Consider the following 26,044-nt stretch of genomic DNA (forward strand, 5'->3'; position numbering starts at 1 on the left):
TATGCCAAAACTTATACATCCATGCTAGACTGCTTTTATTAAGGGAAGAAACATAATGACTGGAGTGCTAGCTCTAAATGAAGTTCTGAGAGAGGCCAGATATAAAAAACAGCAGGGCATTGTTCTGAAACTTGACTTTGAGAAGGCTTATGATAAGGTGAATTGGGATTTCCTTTTTCATTGTGTCCACATGAAAGGATTTAATGAGAGGTGGCAGGGGTGGTTTAGATCCATTGTCACTAATGGTACCTTAAGTGTGAAAGTAAATGATGCTGTGGGACCATAATTTGGCAGCCATAAGGGTGTTAGACAGGGGGACCCTTTATCACCTTTCTTGTTCAACTTAGCTGCTGAATGCGTAACCAAAATGATTCACTCTGCTCAGAGAAATGGTCAGTTGACAGGTTTAGTACCACATTTGATTGATAAGGGTGTGGCAGTTCTGCAATATGCAGATGATACCATTGTCTCTGAGGAAGCTAGAACAATGAAAATGATCATGTATCTTTTTGAATCCATGTCAGGGCTGAAAATTAATTTTTAGAAAAGTGAGTTGATGTTGATTGTGCCTGATAACACCAAAGCTCAGCAATATGCAGAAATGTTCAATTGTCAGCTGGGAAATTGGCCCATAAAATACTTAGGTGTTGCTGTGAGTGTAGATAAGATTAAAGTGAGTGACTGGGCCATTGTAGAGGAAAAGATGGAAAAAAGTTGGCAGGTTGGAAAGGAGGTGTCTTGTCCATTGGGGGGAGAGTTACTTTGTTAAATGCTTGTCTTTCTGCCACACCTGTCTATCATATGTCCATGCATTTGTTTCCTAAGACAACTCTGATTCAGCTAGATAAGATTAGGAGAAGATTCATGTGGCAAGGGGGCAATAATCAGAGAAAATACCATCTTATTAAGTGGTCTTTGATATGCAAACCTAGGAGGAAAGGAGGCCTGGGAGTTAAGAACCTAGCATTATTCAATATCAGTCTGATGTGCAAATGATGGTGGAAACTGGAAACTGAATCTGGTTTATGGCAAGATATTGTTCATCAGAAGTACATGAGAGGGGGGGGGTATTTTCAGGATCTCTGGCGGGGCATCTGACTCTTTCTGTTGGAAAGATTTGCTTCAGATTAGAGACTTGTACTTGCGGGGGAGGATAATTGGGATAGGTAATGGTTGTACTACTGGCTTTTGGGGAGATGCATGGTGTGGACATAGACCTTTCTCACAACAATTCTCCAGATTATTTGAAATCTCCAATGATGTGGGAGCAACTTTTGCTGCTCTTGCAAACAGATGCTGGCAACTTACATTTCGAAGATGGTTAGATGAACATGCCCAAGATGAATGGAGGAGACTGAGAGATAAGTTGATGGGGGTGGGGCTAAATGATCAACCTGATAAATCCATTTGGAAGTGGTCCAAATCAGGGAAATTCACTGCCAGATCAATGTATGACATGTTAGCTAATAATGGCACCAATAGATCCTTTCACCATCTTTGGAAAACTAGGATTCCTTTGAAAATTAAGATCTGGCTCTGGTTGATATGACATAATGCGATAGTTACCAAAAATAATATGAAACGTAGGAAATGGGAAGGGGATTATACATGTCGTTTTTGTCAGGAACCTGAGACTATTCACCATCTTTTCTTTACTTGTGCGGCGACCAAATATTCCTGGAGTATAGTGGGCATGGCTTTAGGAATGAATACTAGACCTATGAATTTCTCCCAATACTTCTGGTGGATGGCACATTTCACTACTTTGAGTAGAAATCTTCAGGTGGTTGCCCTGGTAGCGGTGTGCTGGGCAATCTGGAAACTCCGCAATCGTGCATGTTTTGAACACAAGTTGATTAGATCGCCTGCTGAGATTGTGTGCTATGCTTGTTCATTTCTGAAATATTGGGCAGGACTTCGACCGGGGGGGGGGGGGGGGGGGGGCGACCTACTCAGGCAGGGTGCTGCAATGTTACAGGAAGAAGCTCTGGGATTGCATCCAGCGCAAGCCAAGACAGATGTGGCAAGAATCCTGGACAAGTCAAATTCAGATGATAACACAACAACCTGAAGATGAAGCTTGGTTATCGGATGCTCAAGAGGGTTCAGTTCCAGATGCTGGCGTAGGATGAAAAACTCTGGTTGCTAGTTCTCTGATATGTCGATAGTTTTGTAATCGTTTCTGTGTTGTGGAACCTGATGTGCGTTCTTGTTAGCCTCTAGGCGGCAAGTATGCGTTGAACTATGTGGGTTTGAATACTGTTGTTTCGTTATTTCGATGATGGAATCAGGTCATGTGGCTGTGGGGAAAAAAAACACCAATGCACCTCAACAGAGTGCTCGCTGGAAGCCTAAAAAATACCCGCTCGATCAGGTCTTCAGGGAGGTTGCTTCTTTGGTTTGGTTTCCTCGAAAACCATAGTTTTGCTCCTTTGCATCCATACACTGTTAGTTGGGTTCATGGGGGTTGATTCTAGGATTCAGGGAAGAGCTGGGAGCTGGGTGTGTGTCCAAGTTTTCCTCTACTTTCAAATACATGTTAAATTTCGTGAAAGGGAATCATGTATTTTTGTCGTCTTTCAAAAAGTCACCGTAGCTGCAGCTTACTCACAAAGAATGCAATATCTACAACAACTAATTTGCAGGCTTTCGGTGTCACAGAGAATGGCAAATGGAAGTAAAGCACCCACTTGAAATGTCGTTACTAAGTTGAAGACGTGTCCGCACTTGATACTTGCACGGACTAAAATGCTCGTTGCTGCTCATTGTTCCAAGGTCTGAATGGGAGCTACGGAGTTTCTGAGTGCTTGGACGAATTGGAAAGTCCATTGACTCAACCAGTGTGGTCAGGGAGGCGCGCGCCACCCTGACTTTTACCTCACCACCCATCGATAGTTCCATGGGTGGAGTTGGACAGCTAAGTTGTATGTACGGTTCAGAAACACTGAGGCAGTTGGTTCACTTGTTTCGTCAACCCTGTACGTACTAGTACAGTACAAGATGGGGAATAGTTTTCAATAAAAAGAAAAGTACTCCGAATTCCTGGTCACCTCCTGAAGCCAACTCAATGTCGATGCAAGCTTTATTGAGCAAACAAGGGAAGCTTGGTGGGGAGCTGTCCTGACTCCTGAGATCCAGCGATGGTGCAGTGGTTGCATCTGCCTGGGGAGCGATTGGTCCTTGCGGGTCCGCTACTGAAGCTGAGGCAAAAGTAGCCCGCAATGGTATTGTTGCTCTTCGTCATGCCGCTTCTGCCAACCACCACCTGGAGTCTGACTGCAAGGCAGTTACCGCGAGCCTGCGGGTTTTGTTTTGTTATCCGTGAAGTTTGCAGCTCTTTAGGTTCGTTCGATCTCTACAATGGCCTTGCACACGCCCTAGCGCAGTTTGCTAGAAGCAGTGGTTCTAGTTCTAATGAGGTCCTGGAGCATGCAGTCCCTGTCCCAGTACAGGAGAACATCGATCCTATTGTATACCTGTGCTACCGCTGAGTTAATGGATTTTCTTTCCTTCAAAAAAAAGGAAGAAAAGTAATCCTGCTAAGTTCTAAAAAAAAAGGAATAGTAAAACGTACAATTCTCTGGTCAAGATGATACGTCGTCCGGACTGACAGACGAAAAACGGGGAGCAGAAGCTTCAAGCGCCAGTTAAACCGCAGCAAACTCGACTTGACGAGATCGAGTCGACCAATTCCTAAAAGGGGCGTCGGAAAGGAAAAAAGAAAGAATCAAATTTATTACGCCGTCTACGTCCTTCCGCATCACTACTCATCACCTCTCGCCTGATCTGTTACGGCAACAGCTTCTTCTCCGATGTCACACGTCCCTCTCGTATCGATGTTTGATTTCCAGGTCGATCGGTACGCCTCTCGAAACAAGACACATTCATTGCATTCAGATGCTTCCATATTAGGATCACTGTTTACGTGCTACTGACATTCCAGCTTTACACCGAAGAGACCTTGATTTGCGTGACTGGCTGACTGACCGACCGGTTGACTCGCTGACTGACTGCAACCAGAGCAAACGTGACGAAAGCGCCGAGGAACTGAGATGAAGTTGAGGAATCGATCGAGTCCCCCACGTCTAAACGCTGTTCAACAGAAGCAAAACGATGGAACCGACGAGCTCTGCCCGGGATCATTCCAGTACGCTGCGTGGGAGGCGAGTCCATGGTTCTGTTCCCAGTTCGCCATGGATTGGAATGGAATCCTCAAAACCGCAGAAGCAGAATTGCCAATGGCACACTCGAGACTTGGTCCGCTCCGCACGTAAACCGCGTGACTTCTGGCCCCCGTGTAGCCAACTGCCAAGCCATGCGCACGGCCTGGGATTGAACCATTCGACTGGAATACTCTCGATGCACCCGGGCCCGTGTGGTTTGACCCAAGTGTTGTGTTCTTTCGCAAGGCATCAGCGTCAGCTAGCGTTGTCGTCGACTCGTCCTGACGTCGGCGTGCTCTACCATCCATCCAGGAGGCTTACACGTAAGGGCAATGGGAATGGGGCACAGCGAAGCAATGCTGTCTGCCTTTCCGTTGGACCGATGACCATCTTTGACCTTTCTTCCTGCTCTCTGCATTTCAAGTTCACTTAGTACTGTAGTACACATCTAAAAAGAAGTATCCGTTTCGAAAAGTACAGTACAATTGGTAAGAAGAAAGAGAAAGAGATGGGTTTACCAAGGCCAATCTGTTCTCCGATCGATTATATATCCTCCATTTCACCGTACCTGCTTTTAATCTCAGGCAGGTTAATCTCAGGCATAGAATTTTCTCAAGCAGGCTGCTAAATGTTGTAACGGAACAGCACTCTACTTCTCTCACCTCTATCACACAGTATGTAAAACTGAATTTCGAAATTGGTTTTGGCCATTTACTTAATCATGGACCCCCTGTCACATAAAGTTGCTCAGAAGTCCAACAAGTATCCGGAAAAGCAAAATATCCGGTGAAAACCACCTCTACGGTGAAATAGTGAAAACTCCATCGAAAATGGTTCAAAAATTCTCAAAATTTTTACATACGTTAGAAAAGTGATGTTCTACAGATGCGCAAAATTTTAAGTCCAGACTCAATGGCATTTGGTAGCAGCGAAAAAACAAATTCTGCATGAATAGTGATTTTTTAATGTCTGACACTATTCATCGCAAATTTCTCTTTTTAATTCCTTCCAAATGATTTTGACTTTGAACTTGAAATTTTGCAGGTTTGTAGAACATCACACTCCGAACATATGGTATTTTTTAGAATTATTTTGAAATTTTTAAACATGATTTTTATGAAGTTTGCACGGTTTACACCGAACGAAGATTTTCACCCGCCGCCATCCGGAAATGTCCTATCTTCTTGATTGCCAGTCAAATGAGCCAACAAAGAGGTGCCCGTGATCTCCTGTCTTTCTCCACTTGGTCGCGTACTCACGTCAACTCTCCCCACTAGCGAAAACCGTTTTCCTCACTGTTTAATACTCCTGTATTTATATTATTTTTCCATTGACCAACTTCGCTGTCAAATAAATATATGGAGTCCGCCTACTTCTCTTTTCCTTGCTTCCAAGTTTCGGATATCCCGCTTGTGATCTTGGAGCATAAAACTCCTGGAATAGTTTCTTTAGCATTCACCATTATTGTTCAAATTGATTTGTCATCTGTGTAATATTAGTCTCTGTGTTTCTAAATATAAGATGTCTACCTTACCTCCATTCTAAATCAATTTATTTTTAAAATTTGACATAGAAAGATCAACCACTCTAAATTAGTTTTGATCGTATATGTAATCGGTGAACAGTAAAATACGCCCGCGAATACTAAATGTCACTATATTTTGGAAATCGCAAATGTCGGTTAGTGAACTTGGTGAAGTATTTAACATACAATCATTTTATGCATATGATACCGTATTTCAATGATGTGACATCCATTGACTACGTTTGACCGGCCACGTATGCTGCCGACTGGCACATAAGTTGGTCGCATTCCAAAAACATGTTTGAAGTTTCTAGTTTCTAAATTTCTCTTTGTGGTACCACGCATGGTAACTGAAAGGTCACAATGGGGGTAAAGTGAATCACATGCCCACTTTGGCAGCCTACATGGCCGGTTGACCGTAGTCAACAAGTAGCACACCACCATGATATTACAATGTATGCGCTCAGTGACTGTACGTGGAACATTTCACCGGTAGAATGGCTGTCAATTGTAATTTCCAAATTATGGTAACCCAAGTGAGTTTTCCCGCTTGATTTGGTGTCCGCAAGTGTATTTTACTCACCGGTAGACCAGGTGAATTTGTTTCAATGGGTGTGTTTGACACCATAGGAAAAAACTATAACATAGTATGAGTAGATTGAAATTGTCTTCAACATAGAATGCAAGGATCCTCGCAAAAAAAAACATAGAATGCAAGGAATCCTTAGAAAATTATCATAAAGATTTCATTGGTGTGAATCAAGCTACCTACTACACAGGAATTTGCCAGAAAAAACATAGTAATAAGCGAAATCGGTATCAACAGGTGTCCCCGGTCCCCATACGAGAGAAAAAAAGAAAACATAAGTGAAACCGGTGGTTCGACGGGGACAGGCGAGCCCCACGCGACACAACAAACAAACGTACACGCTCGGCTTTGGACCCGTCCAACTCGCTTGCAGAGCCGTCTCCATCCCCTCCCCCCACCGCGTCCTCCCGCTCCGACCCCGCTGCACATGCACAAAAAGGAGCAGAGCCGGCACCACCTCGCGCCACCACGTACGCGCCCCGGCCCGCCACTCCCCAGCCGAAGCCGCGCCGAGATTTCTCATTCCATCTCCTTTCTCTTCCATAGTTCACACCCCTCCGCCGTCCGCACGCGCGCACCTAATTAAGCTACAAAACCCAGCCTTACACGGCAGGGGCACACGGCCAGTTTCTTGGCCTTCGCGGCACGCCACACCGGCACCGGAGCAGCTCTTCTTTTCATCGGCGGCGGGGGCAGCTTATCGGCTTATCGCAGGACGTGCAGGGGGTGTGGGAGCTTGCGGTGCGGAGTACGCCGAAAAATGGGCTGCTTGGGGTGGTTCAAGAGGCGGAAGCCCAGGAGCAGGAGGCGGGGCTCGTCGGGCCCGGCCACGACGACGACTTCGGCGGTGAGCACGAGCCGGTCGGACGACTCGGGGGCGGTGCGGCCGGTGAGCAAGTCGACGACGACGACGACGGGGTCGTCGACCGTGTCGCAGCGGAGCATCACGGAGTTGTACGAGGAGCGGGGCCACGGCCAGCTGCGGGCGTTCGAGTTCGAGGAGCTCCGGGCCGCCACCAACGACTTCAGCCGCGCGCAGAAGCTCGGCGAGGGCGGGTTCGGCAGCGTCTACAAGGGCTACGTCCGCCCGCTCGATGCCAAAGGGGACCGCATCGCCGTCGCCGTCAAGCGGCTTAACCTGCGCGGTCTCCAGGTATGCACGCCCCATGCTTGATCCCCTGCTGGCATCTCTCCATCTCTATTCATGCCCATCACAGCTACGACTGAATTTTCCATTCTGCTACGGTAGCTCTGTTCCTCCTGTAGTCCCGCGTTACTAACTTCTGCTGTGAGTGTGAGAGAAGATTTGTGAAATAGTAGACGATTGTTCTTTTTTATGCACGGTTTTGTCAGAGATTTGTGGGGATCAGAATGTGATAGAATCTGAGGAAAAAAATGTTTTCCTGAAGAAATACCCCAAACTCCCAAAGCATCTCAGAGTTTGTTTCCTCTTGATGCTGCTGGTCGATGTCGGAATATCAGAAGAATGCGGGCAGAAAGAGTGAACTTGTCGTTTTTCCCCCGTTAAGGGTAGTGTGTGGTTCTTCCAAATTTGATCAACTTTTCCACAATAACCAGTGAATCACCGAAAGGAAGTGCAGGAATTATTCACCACAAAGGGTAAGACTAGTTGAGTTCGGTGATGTGTTTGTGGCGCTTGAATTGGACTGGAAAAGTTGCTGAAAAATGAGGTTGATCTATAGAAAGTTGAGGCACATTAGTCCTTTTTGATTTGTCAGAGAAAGGTGAGGACACTTCTGAGGTGCGAATTGTGGAAATTGGCCTCTTTCCTCTATAATTAGTATTCTCGGAAGTTGGAACTCATCTATGTGTAGACTAGTTTGTTAGCAACAAGAAATGCAGGACTTTCAAGGATCCGGTGTTGACTGCAGTCTAGGTTGGTTTTGCAGTTGGACTGTGCCTACTAGCTCTGATAGTCAGATGAACTTTTATGGATATCTGTCCATTAGTGAAATTTACTAAATTATCAGATTACTTTTATCACTTCCAGGAGCACTAGTTGAGCTTCTGGGAAGCACATTATTGCGATTGATTAGAATCATTGGGAACATGTGCATGGTAGTATCTTAACCATAGGAAAAAAAACTAGATGGGAAATGTATACTGAAATTTTGAACAATGGCACAATGACAGCGATCCTTTCCTACTATTTTATTTCAAATAATATTAGATTTTCAAGTATATAGAAAACTAAGGAAAACGTATACTAATTCAAAGTTGAATAAATCTCTATCCATTGCTAGCTATGTTTAAGATACTAGTACTACCATGCACATGTTCCACTTTCAGCGGTCCGCAGGAGAAATATGGAGTCCTGAAAATGATATATACCAACCGTACATTTACTTTCAACATTGCAGTATCAGATTTGTCCAATCAAAGGAGACAAAAGGCTAGAACAGCATATTTTTGTGGGCAAGCCATTACATTACATTCATGTTGCTGTTCTTAGTTGACCACTATTTGCTACGAGACCAATCTTGGTTCATGTACCTGCAAAAGAAAAGTCAGCTAGAAATCTAGATTTTTCAATGCTTCGTGCCTCTATCCATTTGCTAGCTTATGAATAATCTGCTGATAATATAAGACTTTGGTTTAGCCTTAAGTTTGTTTTATCCAGTAATTATATTGACCGAGCTACCACTCATTGTAGACCACTTGTCTTTTTTTCTTTCTTTGAGGTCAACTGGACTGACTGAAAGAAGCTTGTCAGTAGGGACTAGGTATCATATATTAATTAATTATGGTCATAAATTTACTTCGTGTGCTAAGACTACTAGAAATGTTAGCGGCTTGACATTTTCTGCATCTCTCCTCAAATGAGTAATCAGTTTTCTGTGTTTTTGCACATTAATCTTTTTGCTATTAATAGTTTCCAATTTTTTAATTTTGTTTCTAACAGGGGCATAAGCAATGGTTGGCAGAAGTACAGTTCCTTGGGGTTCTTGAGCACCCTAATCTTGTAAAGCTTCTTGGATATTGCGCTACTGATGGTGAAAGGGGGGCCCAAAGATTATTGGTTTACGAGTATATGCCTAATAAGAGCTTGGAAGATCACCTGTTCAGCCGAATTTATTCTCCTCTCTCGTGGAATAGAAGGCTTCAGATAATCTTGGGTGCTGCAGAAGGATTGGCTTACCTGCATGAAGGGTTAGAACTTCAGGTATATATCAACTGTCATTGCTCACCTGTTTCTTCAATTCCTTCCAAGAAGTATTTATTTTTTGCAAAGAAATCACAGGCGATTTTCGGGAGAGAGTAACTGCACCAGTGGTGCCAAACAAATTCTGCAGGAAACACTGCTTCATTTTAAGAATGTGCAGTTTGATGTGCTTTTTAGTGTTTATTCAGCTGTGTATCCATATTTGATCCATAGTAACAAGAGGTGTCGTGTGTGCACTGGACATCCATTTTTCTAAAAAACAAAGTCAACCAGGAAACGAGGACCAGAAATTCATGAGGTTGGATAGGATAGAGTCAGAAGCATGCTAGTAAAAGTCATCCTCGGTTCCCCACTATGCATGCCTGTAAGATTCCAGGCAGCCAACTTTGTTGGAACTTTCTGAAAGCACCATTCAACATTTGTGGCTCCTACACCTCAGCAAACGTATCCAATTTCTCCTTTGTTTCTTCTAGTAGTGCTATCACATACTGGTTGCATCAAACATTTGAGTTTTAAGTACTTAGGCAAGGAGGTTAATACGGCTCACAGAAATTTTCTCAGGCCCTTTGGTTTTTATTTCAGCACTCAATCCATGTTATTTTCTGTTGGCATATGAAAAATCTGCTTTTCCGAACAGTGTGTTCTACTTTAGCATCAGTTCTTTTCTTCCATCTATCTAATCTGAACTGTTGATTTTGCTAGGTGATCTACCGGGACTTCAAAGCGTCGAACGTCTTGTTGGACAAGGACTTCCAAGCAAAGCTATCGGACTTCGGGCTAGCAAGGGAAGGGCCAACAGAAGGGAACACTCATGTCTCAACTGCGGTATGTCCGGAATCCTTCTGATCCGAAAATGGGAGTTTTCTGCAACCATATTGCCTGATCCATCTGGCATTCTACTATAGGATTTAGTTGGCAGACGACCTCCATCTTAATTGTTTCTGACCAAGTTGGCACTCAGTCCTATGCACCTTGTTTGTTTGATGCGTGTACCTGATGACAAAGGTTGTGCGCTCATTTGTCAATGGCGCCTCATTTGACTGAGTTTCTGAAACATGGTTGCATAAACTTTGTGTTTGTGTCAGCATGACACACATAACACATATGCTACTACATCAAGCTTACAACTAGCATGGAATGCATCTTCTTTTTCCTCTCCTGAAAACAGTTTGATGTGGTTGTCAGGTTGTTGGGACGCACGGGTATGCGGCGCCGGACTACATTGAGACGGGGCACCTGACGGCGAAGAGCGACGTGTGGAGCTTCGGGGTGGTGCTGTACGAGATCCTGACAGGGCGGCGGTCGCTGGACAGGAACCGGCCGCAGGGGGAGCAGAAGCTGCTGGAGTGGGTGGGCCAGTTCGGGCCGGACAGCCGCAACTTCCGGATGATCATGGACCCCAAGCTCCGCGGCGAGTACTCCTCCAAGGCCGCCAGGGAGATCGCCAAGCTCGCACAGAGCTGCCTCGTCAAGAACGCCAAGGAGCGGCCCGCCATGAGCGAGGTCATCGAGGTGCTCAGGCGGGCCGTGCAGGTCGAGCTAGCCGCCCCCAGCCCCGGCCCAGGGGACAAGCCCAACAGCGCCGGCAAGGGGAAGAGGGTCGACGTGGCACCGCCGTCGAGGAGATGACTGAATGTATGTTGTCACGGAGAGTTTTCTTCTCTGTTTTTTAGGCGAGGTTTACGTGTAGTTATGCGTACGCTAGTTTAGATGATTTGATTTGGCGGATTCTTGCTGGTGTTCCCCTCCCCCTTCTCTTGTGAGGCTTGTTTTGGATGAAGAATGAGTTAATATACGTATAAAGAATCCAAATTAACCATAGATCCGACTTTGAACTTAGATTAGAAGGCAGGTAGAACTGAAACCTGTTACCTGTCTGTCCTTTTCGCGTCGAACACGGCCACTCCTCGCAGTCGCAGGGCCTTGTAGCTCACGTCGACGGTGAGGATCCACCCCTTGCGGTCCCATTGTTTTCTTCTTCTTCGAGAAGGAAACCTCTCCCCTCACAGCCAAACAGTCATATTGTCTGCCTTGGTCATGATCGATGTTCGTGCAAGCAAGCTCAGGGTGGGATGACCGGGACAGATTCAGGCTGTTCCACCGGTACTACCCCCTCCGATCCTAAATTCAAACTATTGTCCACCGGTGCTACCTTTTAACGAGCCAATGGCGTATCTGCTCCTCCCTTGCCTTATCTTCCACTGAAATCGGCGGAAAATACCTTTTTTTAGAGAGAGGAACCAGCGGAAACTCCTTGTGATTGAAATCTCTGTGCGATTGAAATCGAGATGCGAGTCTACGGAAAACAGATGTTCTAAAAAAGAAGTCTACGGAAAACAGAGATGGAGTGCCGAGAGAGCACAAAGTACTGAGCCCATAGGCCCATAGGACTTCGTCTTCACTGGGCCTGCACACTGAAGTGCGGAAGCGGAGGTCACAAGGCACAAGGCCCATCATAGCCTCATAGGCCAGGGCTGTTGCGACGGCCAGGGAGGGGAGAGCGTGGAAGCGGAGGAGGCGAGATGATCTACCGGAGATGGTCGCTGCTCTCGTCGACGGTGGCGATCTGGGGCGGAGCCGCCGCCGCAGGGATCGCCGCCAGCTATCTATTTGGCGGCAAGGTACCCTCTCGCGTCCTCGCCTTGTTCTGATTTTAGGCTGTAAATTGTTTGCTTCGTCCGATACCTAATCTAGGCAGCGTCGTAGTGTCGATTTACTTACGGGTTGCTGCGAATCAGCCGTTCTCGATCGCATTTAGGTGGTCGGGGGGCAAGGTAGAGCGTTTCATCCATAGTTCATACGAAATTACTCCCCTCTAAAGTTTAAAGGGAAACTGAAGCTTCGTGGCTGGCCTCATAGGCTCCTACTTCGTAGTTAGTATACAGAAATGTATAGCTGCAATGAGAAGCGTTTTCAAAAGTCGATGGTCGAAATGTCGAATTGATGAAACTGAAGCAATGGTAGACGTTTTCTTGTAAGCATAGAAATCACGCACATGATGAGTTCAGTAATGCTTGAGTCGATTGGTCGCAATCAATGGGAGGCTGAGAGCCCGAGACCTGGGAGTACAGGAACCTCCAACATCATATTTTCCTTTGCTTTCCCTCTAGGCTCCAGTGACCCTTTTATGCACTTATTTTTTGCTCTTAGCTGTTTTGGTATTATATGTGCATCGGGTAAATAATCCCTTCACCAAGGTGACATAACTACTGATAATCTTCAAAGTGTAAGGCCAACTGTTGAGTACTCGGTAGTGGGAACTTGATATTTTGGGGTAACAACTAATTAACAAGTAGGCATGAATCAACGATATATGTGGAAATCACTTGGTCCATCTCATATCTACGTTGTGGTCACAGATTAGAGGGTTGACAGAAAGTTGATGATTTGATCGTTTGATTCGGTATGACGTCCCGATCTACAAGCAGAAAGTAGATGTCTTGTAAAGCAAATATGTACTTTACTCATTGTTTTAGTTACTCTCCCATTTTATTTGTGGAGCTGATTTAGGGTATGTCGAGTTGACTAGGATCCACATGGAGGCAGTTTCTATAGATTAGAGACAGGGAAAAGCATATGAGAGGGAACAAAGGAGGGGCCATCCTCACATAATGCGAACTCAGCTTCTTGCATTGCCTCGTCTTATAATTGACACATGCCAAATTGCACACTCACAACCACAAAATGGGAATGAGCTGTATATCATCTCTTTTTTTGGCCCTTAAGCATCTACTCACCTATCTAAAGTAGAACGCGTAAAACCGTAGGTAAAACCTGGATGGAAGTGGAGGGACCAATTATGTATTCTTCTTCTGTTAATCTGTTATCACTTTTTCTGAGGATTAGCTGAAAGGTTCAATTTGTTATGATTCTCAAAAACAAGGTTCATTCAGTGTGAATTATTGAGCTGGTAGTACGGTAGGGGGGAGATGAGCGTGATTGAGAGGTTTATTTAGGTAAATAGCCAAGATTATGCACCGAGGAATTTCTTCGGTATGTTGTAGTTGCGGGATTGGGGGCAACCTTACAGATGAATTGAACCATGATTTGCTTGCTGCGATGAAAGGTTTGGATTGTGACAGGCAGGGTTAGTATTTTATGATGAGGTATGTTCTGCTACGTGGCATGAACAGTAAGTTTGTTGGTAACTACCTTGACCTTGATGTTGCTTGAGATTTAGCTTTGTGGGGAAGTGGTGTACGTGGTGGGCCTGCAATCTTTTTATGTTACATGATAAATGTATCCCCTAATCAATTTATAAGGACAGCTGGATTTGACCTATGGTATCTTTTTAGTTAATGGACCACATCTGCTAGTACAGTATGTTAGTTAGCTTTCTATTCTGATTGTTAATCATATTTTCCTCACGTGTTGAACCAAATGAAAGAAGACAAAAGTTTTGGTGGGTCTTGCAGAGAGGCCAATCAAGAAACTGTAGACTGGGCACATAATAAACTGCTATTATGTTCTAGCTGTTGTACTTTTGACCAATTTTGCTTGTAAATTTCCTTCCTGTTCTCCATTCTTTCATACCGGTCGTGGCCGACTCTTCAAAGTTTGCAGGAGAAGTTGGAGGACTACATGCTCCACGAAGGTGATAGGCTGCGGCAGCAGGACAAGGCCACGTGGCCAACGCCAATGGACCGTGAAAGGAAAGGACCACGAGGCAAAACTAAACGAGCATCTCATTTTCATGACTTCATCAAGACATCAACGATGCCTTGAGCTGGACTGGATATATCTTTCGGTGCCGCCTTCTTCCAATAATCGCACGTCCGCGCCTGCTTTAAACATGACGCGCTCTGGGCGTCTTCGTCCAGACTCCAGAGCACGTACCCAATTAATCGCGTCGCTCTTGCAGTCGCTTTGCCGGTACGGCGGCCTGATGAGCCTCGCTTTCCGCCTCCTCAAGTGGCTCAAACCGTCATCTTCGAACGCTAGTTTTTCTTCTTCTTCTTCTGGGCCTCGAGAACAATGATTCGCATTCGCCAGCATTATGGACCGGGTCCCTGGTTCAGAAACGGGAATATTCAGAGCTCCAGGTTCGATCGAAATCTAACACTTTTTTTCCAGACGAAATTGGATGGAGTTCCGTGAAGCTGCATTTTGTCTAGCTGTATGTTGCATCTGGATCTCATCCGATCGAATCGAATTGTTGTTGCGTTGTGGTCATTGCCGCGAAATGGTCTTTGCCTGTGGTTGTGGATAACCTAGCAGCAGGAATGATTGGGCCGGCGATCCGTTCAGTACCGCCGGCGGTAACACGTTCCCATAAGCCGTGGACTTTGCCCAGGTCTTCGATGTCGTCTCGTGCCGTGTACGGAGCAGGAGTAGTATTTTAGAGCAGCCACGGCAGGCCGACAAGCTATAGGCTGGGTCCTGCTGCTAATAGATTCGTTAGGTCCTCCATCGCCCATCTCGGATGATCCCGTGTATTTTAAAGCCGTCTGAATCTATGGCATTACGGAGAACCTACCACTATTCCTCTCTCCCAAGCTCTGCGCGAAGGGAAGAAATGGCCAACGCTGCTACGGTAGGAGCCGAGGGAAGAAATACTGCTAGAAGGCTATCTGACGAAAGGTGTGCACGGAAAGAGTGTGGACGATCCTTGCGCTGAAAGCGGTGTGGCGCCCTTGTAAATCGTAATCTGTCGGTGGCGCATCTGTTCTGGTGGAAGCTAACTTTCTACTACCGCCGTTTGCTAGTTTTCCTCTCCTGGTGGACAAAATAAAAGCGCGCGCACGGCGGCACGGGAGAGGTAACTGAAAAACTTTACAAAAAAACGGAAAGAGCGCATGGTTTGCGCATGCTGTATATATTTTCCGGCGGCTGGCTGCTTTCTAGAGGAAGTGGGCCAAAAGTGCGTTTACATGACTGGGATAGGCTAGCGTCGTGTGTAGACGTGTCCGTCTTCCTGCGGCTATGCTTCCATCGGCTCTCCTTTTGCCCCTTGCGGGTTTGTAATTCTGCGGCCGAAATGGCTAAAACTCTGATCATGTCTGCATCCTCGTATGGCTGTAGCTACAGTAGATGCGCCGAATTGAAAGGCCTTTTCGATCTCTTCTGTCGGTCCTAAAATCGTGAGATGGAAACTTCGATTTCTACTCGGTAGTATTTTTTAAGGCCCTGTTTGGTTAGGCTTAAATGTTCCTTTTGATTTTCGGCTTGTAAGCTAAAAAAGTTAGGTCTGCCTTTTTCTTATACCATAAGTCCATCATCTAATAAAAAATAAAAACAAAATCACGTTTAAGCCTACGCAACCGGGGACTCGGGGTCCAGGTTAAAAGAAAAAATTAAAAGACTAAATAGATGTTTTTTGGCTTATAAGAAAAAACAAAAAATCTGTCCAAACAAAACGTATCACCAAAAGAAAGAATGCTCCGTCTCCACATCTCAAACCAAAAAAGCTACGACCAGAGTTTTCGTCTAACAAAAGATGTCACAATTTTGACTAAATTTAAATGCATATATACACTAAGTCATGCCTAAGTACATCCAAAATTTGACAAACTCGAGACATCTTTTGTAGGACGAAGGAAGTAATTTGAGACAATGGTCAGGAGGAGTACAATTTTCTTAGAGTAGAAGATAAGGCCAATTCTAGCGGGTCGACGCAAATGGGCCGGATATGTCCGCTCGGGCGGAAATGGAGAAAACGCGTACCCAGCCAGACGACCCATTTGAGCTCGCGTCCGCTTTTCGGTCCGTGGAGACGCATTCCGGTCTCAAATCTGCGTCCCCATGAACCGTGAAACGGAGCGCCGTTCGGTCCGTTCGTCCGCCCGAGGGTCAACCCTTTCGCCTTCCGGCGCCACTTGGCAGTGACCCATGAGCCCCCGTCCCGGTCATATTAAATGGGGACCAGTTCATCCCCATTTTCCCACCACCGCCCACCCACCCACTTCGCCGGCTAAACCCCAAAACCCTAGCACCAGCCTCCAACCACCGTCCGAAGAAAATGTGGCCTGCGTGGAAGAAGGACCACGAGGCCGGCTCCTCGTCGGGGGTGCGCCACCGCAGCCGCTTGGCCGTTGGCCGGACCTGGGGGCGGCGTTGTACGTCTCCCAACTCGCCCTCGAAGAAGGTGTCGTAGCACTGCCGCCGCCACCACCATCGGCGCGCGTGCAGTTCAAGGAGGAGCTGGAGAACGACTGGTCTGGCTGGCCTGGACGCAGGTTAATCTGATCTAGACATTTGTCCTGACAAAAGATATCATCAAAGAAAAGAATGCTTGGTCTCCACATCTCGAACCAAACAAGCTGCGACCTGAGTAGATAAGTGCTTCTTCAACATAGACATTTTTGTTACCCCTCCCATCCACAACAAGTGTTTTGAATTTCGTAAAAGTTGTACAATGAATAGAAGGAAGTACAACTTTACTAGAGTGCAACAATTGATAAGAGCCATATTTGCCGCAGCAGTTTGACGGGAATTCCAGTTTGCCGTCAAAGTCGCACAAACACCGAACACAGAACCAGTTAACGCGCCCACGTGTCCTTTTGGCTCCGTACCTATCCGCACCGGATCGCCTCGTACACCAACCCTTATCGCCACCAAAGCGCCACGTCAACACGCCACGCCTGCGTCTCACCGACGTGCGGGCCCCACAAGACACCCCAGTTCGTACCACGATACTCCTTGTCTACTTCTAGTACTTCCCGCCAGGTGGGCCCACGAGCCTCACCCGCAATCTATCATTGACTCGCCGCACATTGTCTCTCCACATAAATATCCTCGTCGTCTCCCACCTCGCCTTCGCCCCCCTTCCAATTTGTTTTTGTCCCGATTTCCTCCCGATTCTATCCCGCCGTACAGGAACAGACTACTGCCCCCCTTCCTCTTCCTTCCTCGACGCGACTGCGCGGCGCGGCCATGGCGGACGCGCCGGTTGAGCTGCCGGGCAGGCTCGCCATACTGCCGTTCCGCAACAAGGTGCTCCTCCCCGGCGCCATCGTGCGGATCCGCTGCACCAACCCCAGCAGGTCAGTGGACGGCCGCCGATTAGTCTAGTTGACCGTGCAGGGCTCGTGTTTTTGGGATTAAGGGTCTAATTTGGTGTGCTGTAGACTCTAGGCGGGTTTGTGCGAGTGGATTGACCGCCGTTAGGTTTTTCTCCGCCGGAGCGTTCTATCGCTTGGCAGGTAGCTCTGGACATGGGGTTACCTCAGTGAGCTAACTCCTAATTTTAGAGGCCTATTTTCTTCTATGGTTCAACTAGTATTTCTGTTTATCTGCCTTTTACTTTATGTAGTGGCCATAGCTTTTGATGTGAAAATTTAAAATTCTCAGCGGAAATTGATGCTTTCGTTGCAAGAAAGGTGGGATTTTCAGCTTGTAGGCAGCTTTTATGTCTGGCCAACTAATTCGGCTCGCGATTAGCCAATACCCACCACTTGTTTGGTGTTCGAATTTTCTAGGTGTGGTTTTGTCACTTTTGGTTCAGCTTAGCTTTGGGTTATTTGGAGTTTTTGCGTATATGTACTTATGTAGCTCGCTGGCTTGTGCTGACTCGGGGGGGGGGGGGGGGGGGGGAATATATGCCTTTTGCTTTGGACTTTTACTTGGGCTGTGACTTCATCAATGCTATTATACTGGCCTGCAGTGTCAAGCTGGTGGAACAGGAGCTCTGGCAGCGAGAGGATAAGGGTTTGATCGGGGTACTTCCAGTGCGAGATTCAGAGGCAGCGTCTGTTGGTTCGATTCTGTCTCCTGGTGAGATAAAGCCCGCAGCTTCTAAGTCAGTTAGTGAGCCATCGGTGGGCATTGTGGACCTACATTTTCTTACTAGAATTGATGATGCTCTTATAGGCGTGGGCGGTGATTCAGGTGAAGGAGGCAGCAAGTCGCCTGGTGGTTCTGGGGGAGAGTCAACCAAACAGGATGCAAAGAATGGGAAGGAGCCAATTCACTGGCACAACCGGTGCGTATCGGCATTTACTAATCTAGTTCCTTTTGTTAAGTCTGTATTATATCCACGAACTCGGTTCCAAGGATAAGAGACCTTCAAATATACTCCCTCATTCTCATAATATAGGGCATATTTGGTTTTGTTAAGACAGACCAAAAGTTACTCTGTTAATATGCGATGTATATGATACGAAACCACAATTATCAGTAAGACTTTTGAAGACGAATCTAGTGATACTAATTTGTCATATGACCACATACTAACAAAGTTATTCTTGGTCAAAGCCTTCGCTTAATGAAACCTAATATTCCTTATATTATGAAAAGGAGGGAGTATAACCATGTCATGCAATATTGTGTTGTATGAACATTTGAAAATAGATGGAAGCAAATGGTTTCTTATATACGGAGTATATGTCTGCTTAGGTTATGTGTGGTTCGTGCATCAATGCAAAGTTGTTCCCTTCTGAAATTATATCTCAGATTTTTAGCATTTGTGTTTCCCTACCTTATGCATTTTTTTAATCTAACTTTGTCTGCACTTCCATTTTCCTTCCATCTATAGGGGAGTTGCTGCTAGAGCTCTGCACCTTTCTAGAGGGGTGGAGAAACCAAGTGGAAGGGTTACGTACACTGTTGTTCTTGAAGGTTTATGTAGGTTCAGTGTTCAAGAACTCAATGCAAGAGGGTCATACCATGTCGCTCGTGTTTCACGCCTTGACATGACAAAGACTGGTAAGGCCTACAAAACATGTAACATAATTATATTTTTCTCAACAATTTGTTCTCAATCATCGTCTCTGGCCTGATGAGGTTGATGGTTTGTTAGTATATTTTCTTCTCGCGGCGTCGTTATTAGGCCATGAAGAATCTAAAAAGATGTTGTTTCACATAAACTATGTGGTTATGTAGCTCCTCTGTCTTTTAGAAGTCACTTGATATATTAATTTTTTTTAATCTTACATTACTATTATTTCTTTGGTTTTCTAGAGTTGGAGCAGGCAGAGCAAGACCCAGATCTGATCGCTCTTTCCCGGCAATTTAAAGCAACTGCCATGGAACTAATTTCCGTCCTAGAGCAGGTGCAGAACTCAAGCAGAACTTAATGTCCTCCGTTCAAGCTAAATTTCAAGTTTTGGTTGCTTATGATCATACTGAGTAATAGTAAGATTTTGTTGAGGCCGGAAGATTGATTAATGTTGAAGATATTTGGATCCACGGACTATTTTATATTTATATCTCAAACAAAGATTTCTGCATCTATTCATGATCCATGATGGTTATTTCGTGTGTTATTGATATTACCAGTAGGGTTTAGAGTGCCCTAGAACCCTCCCATCAAAGTTTTGACTTACTAGTGTTCTGCTGTTTCTGCAGAAGCAGAAGACGGTTGGTAGGACTAAGGTTCTGCTTGAGACAGTTCCTATATACAGACTAGCTGATATTTTTGTTGCTAGCTTTGAAATAAGCTTTGAAGAGCAGCTCTCTATGCTGGATTCAGTTGATTTGAAAGTCAGGCTTTCCAAGGCAACCGAACTTGTAGACAGACACCTCCAGGTGAATGTCAAGAAACCCTATGGTTTGTGAATAAATCATTAGCTGTGTCAAGGTTCCTTGTGCTTTAACAACTCACTTTCTATGATCTATTAATTTCATGATTTTCTAAGGTTTTCCCTTGTGATGGACAGTCAATTCTTGTAGCTGAGAAAATAACACAAAAGGTTGAGGGGCAGCTGTCAAAGTCCCAAAAGGAATTTCTGTTGCGCCAGCAGGTTTGTTACTTAAATTATATTTGCATGCTTGTCCAACTGTAAACTACTATATTTTGACATACTTGTATTTCTAGATAGTCTGTGAGTGCTCCTTTTCTTATAGATGATGTTTCCTGGTGGAGTTCAGCAACTTTGATATCCGTGGCCCTTTTGTGCAGCATAATAGTTCTATGATAATGACCCTGCCAGTTTTGCAGATGAGGGCTATCAAAGAGGAACTTGGTGATAATGACGACGATGAAGATGACGTAGCTGCATTGGAAAGGAAGATGCAGAATGCAGGGATGCCGGCTAATATTTGGAAGCATGCCCAAAGGGAGTTGAGGTAACTTCTCCTATCCATATCGTCGATGCGCTTACACTGGAAGTTTGTTTATCCATCTAGTCTTTGTTTGCAGGCGCTTGCGGAAGATGCAACCTCAGCAACCTGGATATAGTAGCTCTCGAGCTTATTTGGAACTACTTGCTGACCTTCCTTGGCAAAAAGTCAGTGAAGAAATGGAACTTGACCTCAGAGCAGCAAAGGAGAGTCTTGATCATGATCATTACGGGCTGACCAAAGTTAAGCAGAGGATTATTGAGTATTTGGCTGTTCGTAAGGTTGGTTTGACTTGTGCATAATTTTTCTTATGACTTTATCCTGGTTATTCTGTCTCATGGAGATGCATTAATTTGCTCGCAGCTCAAACCTGATGCCAGAGGTCCAGTGTTGTGTTTTGTGGGACCACCTGGTGTTGGAAAGACGTCATTGGCTTCATCCATAGCGAAGGCCCTAAATAGGAAGTTTATAAGGATCTCTCTTGGTGGTGTAAAGGACGAGGCTGATATTAGAGGCCATCGAAGAACATACATTGGAAGCATGCCAGGGCGCCTCATTGATGGACTAAAGGTTAGTCCAGTTCTGTTTCTCGTTTCAGCATTAACTAGTTTTTTCCTGGCAATATCAATCGGAGGACCAATTTTGCTGCATTTATCAATGCGTTTCTTCTTTACTGTAAACTAGTTGTTCTTTCGGACACGTTATATACTCCTGGGACTGAGTATGTACTCTCACCACATGTATTATACTACTTAAGTGACCTTGTTATAGTTCTCTACACTTTGGAGATACTCAATTAGTTAACTATTATGAGATACTCCAAAGTGATTTGCACAAAAAATTTCCATTGTAATATACTACTCCCTCTGTTTCTAACTAGTTGTACATTTAGGTTTGGAAGTTTGACTTGGGGCAAACCTAGATGTACAACTATTTAGAAATGGAGGGAGTAATATACTTTTTTTTATTATAAACCCTTTTATTACATTTTTACATGTACAAAAGGGCATATGGTGGAGAATTTTTTTCGCACAATTGTTTTGGAATATCTTGTAATTAGTAATAGAGTATACTTAATGTGCAAAGAAGTATAATACATATATGCAAGAGAAAATATAAGGCGTGGCTCTTATAATCTTTATGTGCCTTGGATTAATAGTTTGACAATCATTACAATATACTATTTGTGTGACCATTACAAGAAATTCCCTGCTGTTAACTCCCAGTTGCTTTCCATTGGATGAATTTGAGTACCATCTACTCCTGCTCTAACTAGCTCTTCTAGATATGATTTTAAATGCCCCAATAAACTGCCAACCCCGCCACACTGCTTATTTTAGCTTTCTATAAAGCTGGGTCTGACGACTTTTTCTTGATTTTTTTAATGCCCCATGAAAAGATCTGATCTAATGCTTCTGTAGAATAACTCGTGCTCATTATATACTGTTAAATAACTGCAGAGAGTATCTGTCAGCAACCCAGTGATGCTTCTTGACGAAATTGACAAGACTGGTTCTGATGTACGTGGTGATCCGGCATCAGCACTTCTAGAAGTTCTTGACCCTGAGCAGAATAGAACATTCAATGATCAGTATCCTTTAATTTTATGTGTAACAAGTGCATCCTATGATTAGCTGGTTAGTTTCTTAGTGAATTGGATCTCAGACCTTCTCTACAAGATGCTTATTTAGATCAGGCACATATTGGTTTTTCATGGTTATCACTTTTGGCTACCTGCTTACCCATTGTGAGGATTGCAATTTTTTTAGTCCCCCACTCTTTCTAAGAGGTTATGATCTTGGGATTGCTTAGAACTCTGATGCAGACATAAGCTGCTTTGGGAAAGAGATTACGCTATTTGATCTACTGTTTATATGTTATATATTTAGAATTCCTTAACACATTTTTTCCAGCTATTTGAATGTTCCATTTGACCTGTCAAAAGTTGTATTTGTCGCAACTGCCAACAGGATGCAACCTATCCCTCCCGCTCTGTTAGATAGGATGGAAGTCATTGAGCTACCAGGCTACACGCCTGAAGAGAAGCTAAAAATAGCCATGAAACATCTCATACCGAGGGTATTGGAACAACATGGCCTGAGCACCGCATATCTTCAGATTCCTGAGGTATGCCACAAGGGATGTCTCTGCTGCACCTTTCCACATATATTGTTTTATTTTGGTATTCAGTGATAAAAAGGGTTCTGATTTGCTCATAATATCTGTTGGAACTTAATGAATGCTCCTGTTGCATGCATTTACTATATTATTTTTCAGTTTACTCAAAAGATATTTTGGCAAGGTCAATGGTACTTTTTCCTCCTTGGCAACAAACTGAAGTTTTTTAATGGTGAAAAATAAAGGCTTTTAAATTCAGCCTTATAGTGGTAATTGCTGTAAACTTATGCTTGAGAGGCACTCAATCTATTTTGTGTAATATATATGCCAACAAAACTTCAGTGCATGTAGTTGGTTCTGGGTTGTCTGTACATTTACATTATTTTAAAAATTGTAAGACTTAATCCTGCCTCTAGATGTGCTATCTTACTGCAGTGCAAATTGTTTATGTGATCACCACTGGGGCAATATCGAATTCATTTATCTGGCTTACAACAGTTCTTACAATGGACTGCTTTTACACCTCTCAATTTATTTGTCATCTTTATTTTATTTGAGTGATAACCCCTGTTTACTTTATTCCAATTATCTGTCCAGGCTGTAGTCAAACTTATCATTGAGAGATACACTCGAGAAGCTGGTGTGCGTAATCTTGAACGGAACCTAGCTGCATTGGCCCGTGCAGCTGCTGTCAAGGTTGCAGAGCTAGGTAGCACGCTTAGACTTGGCAAGGAAATACAGCCAATAACTACAACTCTACTGGACTCGAGGCTCGCTGATGGTGGTGAAGTTGAAATGGAAGTTATTCCTATGGGCCAGGACATATCCAATGCATATGTAAATCCATCACCCATGATTGTTGATGAGGCTATGCTGGAAAAAGTGCTTGGGGTATGCCATTGCCTCTAAGCATCAAAGTTTCAACTTCCTGATAAGCTAGATTCATATGTTAAAGTTTGTCGTATCTTATGACGGTACATTACATTGTGGTACAGCCTCCTAGGTTTGACGATAGAGAAGCCGCGGATCGTGTGGCATCTCCAGGAGTTTCAGTTGGGCTTGTCTGGACTTCATTTGGTGGGGAAGTTCAGTTTGTAGAGGCTACAGCCATGGTGGGCAAGGGTGATTTGCATCTTACCGGACAGCTCGGCGATGTAATTAAGGAGTCAGCACAGTTAGCTCTGACATGGGTAAGCATCTTCTTTTCGTCTCACCTATCTCCCTTGCATCATTGCATGGTGTCATATTTTGTTTGTTTACATTTACATTCAGCTGTCAGGATCTGCCGTTGCCATTTGAAGTTGTTTCAAACTATTAGTAGAGTTTCAGTGTTGCTCAGTTGAAATACTGTTTAACTCAAGCATTATTACCAGCTCCGCCATGCTTAGTTTTGCATATTGGTACATATCAGGATAAAAATGTTCTGGTACTTGTAACTTACATTTCATTGATTTTAACAGGTGAGAGCAAGGGCTGCTGATTTGAAACTGTCACCGACTTCTGATATTAACTTACTGGAGAGCCGTGATATTCATATTCATTTTCCTGCTGGTGCTGTGCCTAAGGATGGTCCTTCTGCGGGGGTGACACTGGTAACTTCGTTGGTGTCATTGTTTAGTGACCGAAAAGTTAGAGCAGACACTGCGATGACTGGAGAAATGACTCTTAGGGGCCTAGTGTTGCCAGTTGGTGGTGTTAAGGATAAGGTACTGCTATATATGATCCTGATATTTTCTGTGTCTCTTGCTAACATGGAGAAGATGGAAGTCTGAACCATTTCCCATGTCTGTTCTTGTACTATACCTAACTTGAAAGTTTTTCTAAAATTCAGGTACTTGCAGCACATCGATATGGCATCAAGAGAGTAATATTACCAGAAAGAAACTTAAAGGACTTGTCTGAGATTCCAGCACCCATCCTCGCGGGAATTGAGGTACGTGATTGCTTTATTCTTAGTTGTTTCTCAAGATTCGATTGGACCTGCTACTTTTATGTATTAACTTGATTGCTGAGCATATGCATAGAGCTACTGACACTCTCTAGTCTGCATTTGTACTTGCTATTAATGTGTCATGCACGGATTATTCAGCAATCAGCATTGATGTTTTTGGCATCAAATTGATCCAAAGTATCCAGAATAGCAAGCCTACTGATATGATGTTGCAACTATTTATCTTCTGGATATAATTTGCCTGTTAAAATGTTTGTTGCTGACTTACATTTACTTTGCTGCCGGTAGATTCTGCTGGTGAAGCGCATTGAGGAAGTACTTGACCATGCTTTCGAAAGTGGATTCCCTTTGCGACCACGCTCCAGTTTATAGCACCGGAAAATTCGGAAGGCGTTTGATGTGATATTCTCTTATTGGTTATGTACCTGCCATTGAAGCTCAGATATCCATGAACCAGCAATGTCCCGTTGGAGCTTGTCTCCGGCTAGTGCCTGCGCGTCCAACTCGGTTAGGCTAATATTCTGCCTATGTACACAGACGTGGGAAGCCCACAAAAGCGGAAGGGAGGTCCCCTCTGATCTTTGTGCTTATATTTATAGAGATGCTGATCTGTGCCCAGTTTGGTATAGAAGCGAGGAGGTCCACCGGCTGTTCTCTCTCTTGTTGGTTTGGGTGTATATGTAAATCTTTTCGGGGGGAAATTTGCAGTATCACTAAATCAAACGTCAATAGCACCTTCAAGGCTATCTGTCAATATGAGTTATCCTCCCTTCCAAGAATTGGCCACTTTTGTGCCGTAAGATAACACTTCGATATTTACGTCGAGATAGACTTCCAAATGTGAATACGTTTGAGTTTATTCATGCAACTTAGAAATACAGTAGAAAATCGTTCCCCAAGTCGGGTGGGCCCTCTATGTTGCAGATTTGTGCTAGTATGAAGTGGTACTGCTTGTTCGTCTCGAGAAACCATTTTGCTGCGCTTTAGCTGCAGCACCTGACGTACTTACAAAGAAAGATAGTTGACTTCAGCATTTGAAGACGACAACGCGTGGCGTTTGTACTCGATCCTAATCCCCAATCAGAAACCATTTTGCTGCGCTTTAGCTCGAAGGGCAACTCCCATTTTCTGTCCGTTTTGTGGTCGTTTTCGTATGTTTGAGTCGCGGTCCGGACAGACCAAATGACTTTGTCCCAACGAGACCATCCATTTGGTCCGTTTTATTGGCCATAGACATGCAGACCACAGGAGGAAAAAGGAACAAACGATTGACAAGTGTAGTGCAAACATGGTGTCTGCCCCGACCCATTTCCAACCCAAATTTGGGATGGAAATGGGTCACGGCGGACCGTAGTTCGGACGCCAGCGGAAATGGGTTGTCTTGTTGGGGGCGTGTTTTGTCTGTTTCGGTCCAAACGGACTGATTCGGCCCGAATGAGTCTCCCCGCTAAAGTTGTCCTAAGGACTTTTCCAATGTCCATTTAAAGATTCAATGACAAAAACATAAGGACCTTCA

General features: G+C 44.6%; 2 protein-coding genes and 1 long non-coding RNA gene across 4 annotated transcripts; all 3 read left to right on the forward strand.

Moving 5' to 3' along the window:
* The first annotated feature begins 6,715 nt into the window (after positions 1–6,715).
* On the forward strand, positions 6,716–11,282 carry LOC100824852 (probable serine/threonine-protein kinase PBL19). The gene is made up of 4 exons (XM_003578451.4): positions 6,716–7,430; positions 9,201–9,461; positions 10,164–10,286; positions 10,647–11,282. Exons 1-4 carry the CDS (start codon positions 7,038–7,040, stop codon positions 11,088–11,090), a joined length of 1,221 nt encoding a protein of 406 aa, XP_003578499.1. The 5' UTR covers positions 6,716–7,037; the 3' UTR covers positions 11,091–11,282.
* A 497-nt stretch (positions 11,283–11,779) lies between these two features.
* Positions 11,780–14,559, forward strand: LOC100825660. Its single transcript, XR_732656.3, has 2 exons — positions 11,780–12,082; positions 14,025–14,559. It is a non-coding gene; the product is annotated as an uncharacterized LOC100825660 (long non-coding RNA).
* Positions 14,560–17,199: 2,640 nt separating this feature from the next.
* LOC100825973 (lon protease homolog 2, peroxisomal) lies at positions 17,200–25,391 on the forward strand. 2 transcript variants are annotated; one of them, XM_014902978.2, is made up of 17 exons: positions 17,200–17,443; positions 18,064–18,173; positions 18,270–18,381; positions 18,934–19,103; positions 19,359–19,450; positions 19,746–19,925; positions 20,036–20,140; positions 20,338–20,465; positions 20,539–20,740; positions 20,823–21,029; positions 21,920–22,050; positions 22,373–22,586; positions 23,175–23,468; positions 23,573–23,767; positions 24,038–24,283; positions 24,409–24,510; positions 24,817–25,391. In XM_014902978.2, exons 1-17 carry the CDS (start codon positions 17,334–17,336, stop codon positions 24,898–24,900), a joined length of 2,682 nt encoding a protein of 893 aa, XP_014758464.1. In that variant the 5' UTR covers positions 17,200–17,333; the 3' UTR covers positions 24,901–25,391. The 2 variants fall into 2 exon arrangements, with proteins under 2 accessions (XP_014758464.1, XP_003578503.1); XM_003578455.4 differs by having other exon boundaries at positions 17,201–17,443; positions 20,057–20,140.
* Positions 25,392–26,044: the final 653 nt, after the last annotated feature.

This window comes from Brachypodium distachyon, chromosome 4 (assembly GCF_000005505.3).
Source record: "Brachypodium distachyon strain Bd21 chromosome 4, Brachypodium_distachyon_v3.0, whole genome shotgun sequence".
Classification (NCBI taxonomy): Eukaryota; Viridiplantae; Streptophyta; class Magnoliopsida; order Poales; family Poaceae; genus Brachypodium; species Brachypodium distachyon.

Excerpts from the sequence above, each read along its gene's own strand:
- LOC100824852 (XM_003578451.4), top strand. The coding sequence starts at position 7,038 with ATGGGCTGCTTGGGGTGGTTCAAGAGGCGGAAGCCCAGGAGCAGGAGG. Across the intron at positions 9,462-10,163 it reads ATGAAGGGTTAGAACTTCAG|GTGATCTACCGGGACTTCAA; the intron begins GTATATATCAAC and ends TGATTTTGCTAG. Across the intron at positions 10,287-10,646 it reads ACACTCATGTCTCAACTGCG|GTTGTTGGGACGCACGGGTA; the intron begins GTATGTCCGGAA and ends TGTGGTTGTCAG.
- LOC100825973 (XM_014902978.2), top strand. The coding sequence starts at position 17,334 with ATGGCGGACGCGCCGGTTGAGCTGCCGGGCAGGCTCGCCATACTGCCG. Across the intron at positions 18,382-18,933 it reads CCAATTCACTGGCACAACCG|GGGAGTTGCTGCTAGAGCTC; the intron begins GTGCGTATCGGC and ends TTCCATCTATAG. Across the intron at positions 24,511-24,816 it reads CCATCCTCGCGGGAATTGAG|ATTCTGCTGGTGAAGCGCAT; the intron begins GTACGTGATTGC and ends TGCTGCCGGTAG.